Raw genomic sequence first — 6,864 nt, forward strand, 5'->3', positions numbered from 1 at the left:
TCCACTACTTAATAACTCACACTCCAATCTCATTCCTTATCCATTTCTTCCTTGTTACCCATTCCCTAAAACTCACACCCTCACTCCTGTCTCCCTATTCCTTTTACCTTTCCTGACCCCATCCCCAATAACTTCACCTACATTCCCACCATTCCTAGATACCCATTCCTTCCTTGTCCCCATTCCCATAACCTCACCCATATTACCAGCTTACTTCCTATACCCATTCCTTCCTTGCTACCATCTCATTCCTTATCCATTTCTTCCTTGTTACCCATTCCCAAAACTCACACCGTCATCCCTATATCATCCTAAAGACCAACCTCTGGCCCGTAAACCATCGCCGGGGCACGCGCGGACATTTTCACACATTACTCAGGGATAAATCTACGCCGGGAATTGCTGACAGCGTGATGTTACAGCGCGGCGAGGAATTGCTTTCAGGCGCGGCGTTATTGGCTGAAAAATAGCGGCTCTAAAAATAAAATTCGCGGAATGTTGCTGCACGATTTTTCAGCGGCGCGCGGGGCCCAGCGAGCGAGTCGGAGTTTTTTGCACGCGAGGGGATGAAGACATGCACGGAGCTGTCCAGAGGTGCTTAGAGAGTCAGTGTTCTTATTACCCTTAAAAGGTGAAATGAACCTAAAATTTACCTTCGCGCGGGGCCCAGCGAGCGAGGCGATGTGGTTTTTTTTGCACGCGAGGGGATGAAGACATGCACGGAGCTGTCCAGAGGTGCTTAGAGAGTCAGTGATCGTAACTCTTAAAAGGCGAAATGAACCTAAAATTTACCTTCGCGCGGGGCCCAGCGAGCGAGGCGATGTTTTTTTTTTTGCACGCGAGGGGATGAAGACTTGCACGGAGCTGTCCAGAGGTGCTTAGAGAGTCAGTGATCGTAACTCTTAAAAGGCGAAATGAACCTAAAATTTACCTTCGCGCGGGACCCAGCTAGCGAAGCGGTTTTTTTTTTTTTTTTTTTTTGCATGAGAGGACACGACTTGCACGGAGCTGTCCTGCCGCCCTTAGAGTGTCACGTGCTCTTATTACCCTCACAAGGCGAACTGGACCTAAAATTTCCCTTCGCTCGGGGCACAGCGAGGCGGCAAGGCGATTTTGGCACACGAGGAACAGTGAGAGGAGCGAAAGACATGACCGGGCCTGTTACTTTACCTGCCTTATCTGAATGTTTATTAATTACCTTGACACCTTGGACGATAACACCTGTACTCATTATATACTTGCATAAGAGTATTTATTTCGGCACGCGAGGAACAGCGAGCGAGGGATATAAGACGACCGGGCCGGTTACCTTACCCGCCTTATCTGGAGGTTTATTAATTACCTTGACACCTTGGAAGATCACACCTGTACTCATTATATACTTGTTATACCTATGGGCATCATGCGAGTATTTATTTTGGCACGCGAGGAGCAGCGACTGGGGAGCGAGTGGCCGACACCTTGCACGGGCCTGTTCCACCGTAGTCAAATTATCGCACTTATCACATTCTCGTACCTTGACCGATAACTACAGCAGAAATGAGCGAAAAACATCAATAACAGATTAAACGCCAATTGGTTCATCAGTATACCTCCACCAATCCGTGCTAGCTAACACACACTTATATAAGAAGGGTAGACAGTCCCCGGCAGGCACGTTTTGTACTTAATGTCAATAGAAGTATGAAGTCCCTCGTGCCCCATCCAACATGACAGCCCCGGTTCATCAGTGTACCTCCAAATTAGGCAAGCTGACACACCTATTCAAGAAAGGTAGACAGTCTTCAGAGGCCAAGTTATTGTTCTAAATGTCAATAGAAGCATATTAGAAAAGCCCTTGTTCCCCACCCAGTCCAAGAACACGACAGATCCATTTATCATATACTTCTACCAGACAAAGCGAGCTAACACCCACCCACACCCACACCCACACACGCGCAATAAAAAAGTGTGGTGTCTTTAATTGCGAGAGGTATATCATGGAGGAGACACAATACTTTATTATGCGTGACTTTACTTCTCGGCTAACAGTTTAAAACATATGGGCTTCCGCGAACACTTAAAAATGGTACACTTAAAAATGGTAGAGATGATAGTCTTCAGAGATGGACCATGAAGGGGGAACAGAACTAAACTCTGCTTATTCATATCATTACTTCTTTTCAGATGTCAATTTAAAACATACGGACTTACACGAACACTTAAAAATGGAAGAGATGATAGCCTGCAGAGATGGACCTTGAAGGGGGAACAGAACTAAACTCTTGCCTATTCATATCATTACTTATTTTCAGCGGACAATTTAAAACGTATGGACTTACACGAACACTTAAAAATGGTAAAGATGATAGCCTTCAGAGATGGACCATGAAGGGGGAACAGAACTAAACTCTTGCCTATTCATATCCTTCCTTCTTTTCAGCGGACAATTTAAAACATACGGACTTACACGAACACTTAAAAATGGTAAAGATGATAGCCTTCAGAGATGGACCATGAAGGGGGCACTGAACTAAACTCTGCCTATTCATCTTTACTTTTTACCTCATGAAACTAAAACCGACTGACGAATACTAAAACACGAAGGTAGAAAAAACACACGAGAACACCCATTTATGAACACTGGACTATGCACGCATTATTACCAAGCTGCTGAGGCCAGAACGTTTAAAACACCTTCTCTTCGTCCTCGAAATCATCATCGAAGGCGAAGTTGAAGAGTAAACTGAGGATCTGGATCAGCACCATCAGCGCCACCAGCACCACCATCGCCTTGCTCAAGAACGCCATCAGCAATATCATCTGCGGAAGATAACATCGTGGTATTGTAGCATGACAGTTTTTATCAGGAAAGATTAAAGGAAAGTATCAATATAAGCAGATTTCAAGACCGATAGACAGCTGCAGAACAACTGGATTTTATATAAGGAAATAATTAAGGCAGATATGTTAATATTTAGCCATCGAGATGAACAAAAAAATCAAAGACATATGTTTAACTTGACTAATTGTTGCATATCGTTGTTTTTAGTCATATTTCTTAGCCAGCCTCCCAAGCTCATTTTTAGTAATCTCTCCTTTAACTCAAACATCTTTATTAATCTCCCTTATCTCAAAATGAATAATTGTTGTATATCGTTGTTTTTTAGTCATATTTCTTAGCTCACCTCCTAAGATCTCTTTTTAGTAATCTCCCCTTCAACTAAAACACCTTTACTAATCTCCCTTATCTCGAACCGAATCTACTCTCCAGTTAACTTAGTTTCGTAATAATCTCCCCTTAACTCATTATCTAATTATTCTATTATTATCGGAATGTATGCAAAGCCGAACCTCTTCTAAGTTACTATACCCAAACTAACGCGGGAACTAAATATTTTTTATGCTAGTCTACCCAGACCTCCTAAGAACTCATTTTTACTAATCTTCCCTTTAACTCAAACATATCTTTACTAATCTCTCTTATCTCACCTCGTATCAAGTCGACCATTAACTCAAAACATTCTTACTAATCCCCCTTTAACTCGAGTCTAATTATTCTCCCCTTACTCATACCACCAGTCACTCACCTTCTCCTTAACGCCCTCGTACATCTGCCCCATCATGTTGTCTAGGACCAGGTAGGGGTTCCCAAGCTCCTCGTCACTGTCTTCGGAGATAGAGTCATCACGTCGGCGGCGGGCGTCGCCCTCCTCGAGCAGAGCGTCGTAATAAGGAGGCAGCTCAATCTTAGCAGAACTGTTCTCGTCTTCGTCCATGCTATTAAGCAGCTCCATCAAAGGCCTGAAAGAAATAACGCCTTGGATTGAAATACTGGAAGACTGCTACACTCCTGCTCATACCACTATTTGGCCACTCTGTACACAAACCACTACAACTAGGGGGAGGCGGTGGCCGAGTGGTTAGCGTGCGGGTGTGGTAAGCCTGCGTGGACCGAAACACGCTGATCTTTCAAGTCATCGCAGAGTGGCGGGATATTACCCACATGCTGTCCGAATCGTTAATCAACCTTAACTTCAGCGACTTCGGTCAAGAGGAGCACCGGGGGGCAGCATGGGCCAAGCGAGAGTCATACATCACGGCATCACTATAAATAAAATTAGCCTGCGCCACTAACGGGCTGGGGCAGTCCATAAAACCCCTCAAGAAAGCCTACCGTCGTTACAAGCAGCATATAAAGAAGAAAAACTACATGAATCTAACCCCCGCTAATATATATTCATCCTTGGTACTCACGCTTCCATTTTCTTGAGGCTGTGTATGAACAACTTGGGGACCTCAACCACGGGACCGTATACACGAGTCCACCTGCGTGACTTCTGGTGCCCGGAGACCTTTCCTGGAAGCCCTCCTTGCCCTGGTATCCGCCTCGTGGTGACTGATAGAGAGGAGAAGAGAGAAGGGATGTTAAACTCCGGGGTTGAGTGTTTCGAGAAGCTATGAACCCCTGAATGAGCCGCTTCAGAAGTAGAAGGAATTACAGTGAATGATAAAAAAGTAGTGATTGTTTTTGTGTAACGGTTTAGTGACTTCTACGGTTATAAATTACTTGGGATCCTCTCTCGAATGATGCAGTTGAGAGTTTAGACAGCACTACCATGAATGAGAAAAGTGGATGGCTCTTGTTTAATGGTATAGAGGCTTTAGAAGAATATATATTACTTACAATCCTTTCTCAAATGAAGCAGATGAGTATTAGAACGAATGACTATGAATGATGAATGAGTGAATGACTTTTGCGTAGTGATTTAGAGACTTGAAGATTATATTGTTATTTTATTATTGTTTAGAGACTTTTTTTTTAAGATTATATTATTATTTTATCAAGGTTTAGAGACTATTTAAGGTTATATTATCATCTTAAGGAACACAATCTGGACTTAGGACAGTGGGAAAGTGTTCGAACCATATATAGCTTCAGACCGTATTTCTCTCTCTCTCTCTCTCTCTCTCTCTCTCTCTCTCTCTCTCTCTCTCTCTCTCTCTCTCTCTCTCTCTCTCTCCGGGGCTCTTAACATTAATATATAGAGTTCTAAGGCGCGCCAGCAAAGAGAGACTCGCGTTTGAAGGTGTTTTGACAGCCAGTAATTTTGTTTCCTTTTCTCTTTGTGACTCAGAAGGAAGGAAGGAAGGAAGGAAGGAAGGAAGGAAGGAAGGGACAGATGGTAAGGAGGAGACTGAGCGAGGGGAGAGAGGGAGAGAAAAGTGGAAAGAGAGATGCTGAGAAGAGGATGAGAGAAAGATTAAAGCAAAAAGGAAAAGAAGGGAAGGGAGGAGGATACAGCTGAGGAAAGAGAGAGGGAGGATAGATGGTAAGAAGGAGAAGACTGAGCAGAGGGAGAGAGGGAGAGAAAGGTGGAAGGAGGGATGCTGAGAAGAGGATGAGAGAAAGATTAAAGCAAAAAAGGGGATTGAGGGAAGGGAAGAGGAGAAGGCTGAGGGAGGAGAGAGAGGGAGGAATGAGGAAACGATAGAAAGAAACTGAGTAGAGGGAGAGAAAGAGGAAAAGGTGGAAGGAAAGATGCTGAGAAGAGGATGAGAGAAAGATTAAAGCAAAAACGCGAAGAAGGGAAAGGAAGAGGATAAGGCTGAGGGAGGAGAGAGGGAGGAATGAGGAAACGAAAGAAAAGAAACACGGCATAAAGGAGGAGAAAGATGAGGGACAGAAGGATGAAAGGAAACTGAGAACGGAAAACGGAAAACCAATAAAACCGAGGAGGAGAGAGTAGGGAGAGAGAGAGGGCAGGAGAGAGAGAGGGGGGGATAAGGAAATGATAGAGAGGAGGCGCAGGATGAAGGGACAGAAGGATGAAAGGAAATTGAGAACGGAAAACGGAAAACCAAAAACATCGAGGAGGAGAGAGCAGAGAGAGAGGGCAGGAGACAAATAGGAGGGGAAGGGAGGCGTGCACTATGACATGACGCGGCTGGACGGGCTGGTTGAGGCGCCGTGGAGGGTGGCGAGGCGTGGATGGCCTGCCAGGGACTGAGGGACGGCGCCGCCACTCCTCCACTTCCTCCAACTTTTGAAGCTCCTAGATTGAGTTTTTGGCGACTTATTCCGACACGTGTGGAGAGAGGAAGGTGGAAATGGAAGAAAATAGCTGGAATGATTATAACCCTGCTAATCTTTATATACATGTGTGTGTGTGTATAGATAGATAGATAGATAGATAGATAGACGCATTTGTGATCAGTTTATGCATCATCTATTTTGGGGGGTTTATATCAGGGCACAAATTTGGCCCGTCGCTGGTACACGGTAAAGCCACAGATTTGGCCCGTCGCTGGTACACGGTAAAGCCACAAATTTGGCCCGTTGCTGCTACACGGTAAAGCCACAAATTTGGTCCGTCGCTGGTACACGGTAAAGCCATAAATTTGGCCCGTCGCTCCTACACGGTAAAGCCACAAATTTGGCCAGTCGCAGCTACACGGTAAAGCCACAAATTTGGCCCGTCGCTGCTACTCGGTAAAGCCACAAATTTGGCCCGTCGCTGCTACACGGTTATAGACAAAAAGGAAACTACACTCCTAAACTTGTCATAAGCTCGCACCACCATAAAATCATTTCTCTTAATATTCACACGTTCAAAAAGCGCGAAAAAAAAAAATACCCCGCGCGTCATGACAACTAAATGAAAAAATGAAATAAAATGTAACTCGTGAATGATTGAAAAGAAGAAATAATAATAACACAAGCGTAAATAAATCAACCTTCCCACGTAATTCAATTTGGTCTAAGTTCCGGCATTTATGATTTAGGGAGTAATTACAATGCCTAGGAAAAATTGTGCAAATGTTCGTATGATAAAAAATGTATTCGTATCCAAACCCGGGATTATGGATTTCGGTCTCTGTGTT

The 6,864-nt window shown here is 44.3% G+C and overlaps 1 protein-coding gene across 3 annotated transcripts; it reads right to left on the bottom strand.

The window, feature by feature from the left end:
• Window positions 1-1,980: 1,980 nt before the first annotated feature.
• Window positions 1,981-4,398, bottom strand: LOC127001408 (uncharacterized). Of its 3 annotated transcripts, none has more exons than XR_007755256.1 (4): window positions 4,237-4,398; window positions 3,570-3,783; window positions 2,495-2,802; window positions 1,981-2,238 (listed from the first exon to the last, which is right to left on the bottom strand). XR_007755256.1 is itself a non-coding variant. In XM_050865952.1 (3 exons), exons 1-3 carry the CDS (start codon window positions 4,242-4,244, stop codon window positions 2,668-2,670), a joined length of 357 nt encoding a protein of 118 aa, XP_050721909.1. In that variant the 5' UTR covers window positions 4,245-4,398; the 3' UTR covers window positions 1,981-2,667. The 3 variants fall into 3 exon arrangements, 1 of the variants encoding a protein (XP_050721909.1); XR_007755255.1 differs by having other exon boundaries at window positions 2,367-2,802; XM_050865952.1 differs by having other exon boundaries at window positions 1,981-2,802.
• Window positions 4,399-6,864: the final 2,466 nt, after the last annotated feature.

The sequence above is a fragment of the Eriocheir sinensis genome, chromosome 20 (assembly GCF_024679095.1).
Source record: "Eriocheir sinensis breed Jianghai 21 chromosome 20, ASM2467909v1, whole genome shotgun sequence".
NCBI lineage: Eukaryota > Metazoa > Arthropoda > Malacostraca > Decapoda > Varunidae > Eriocheir > Eriocheir sinensis.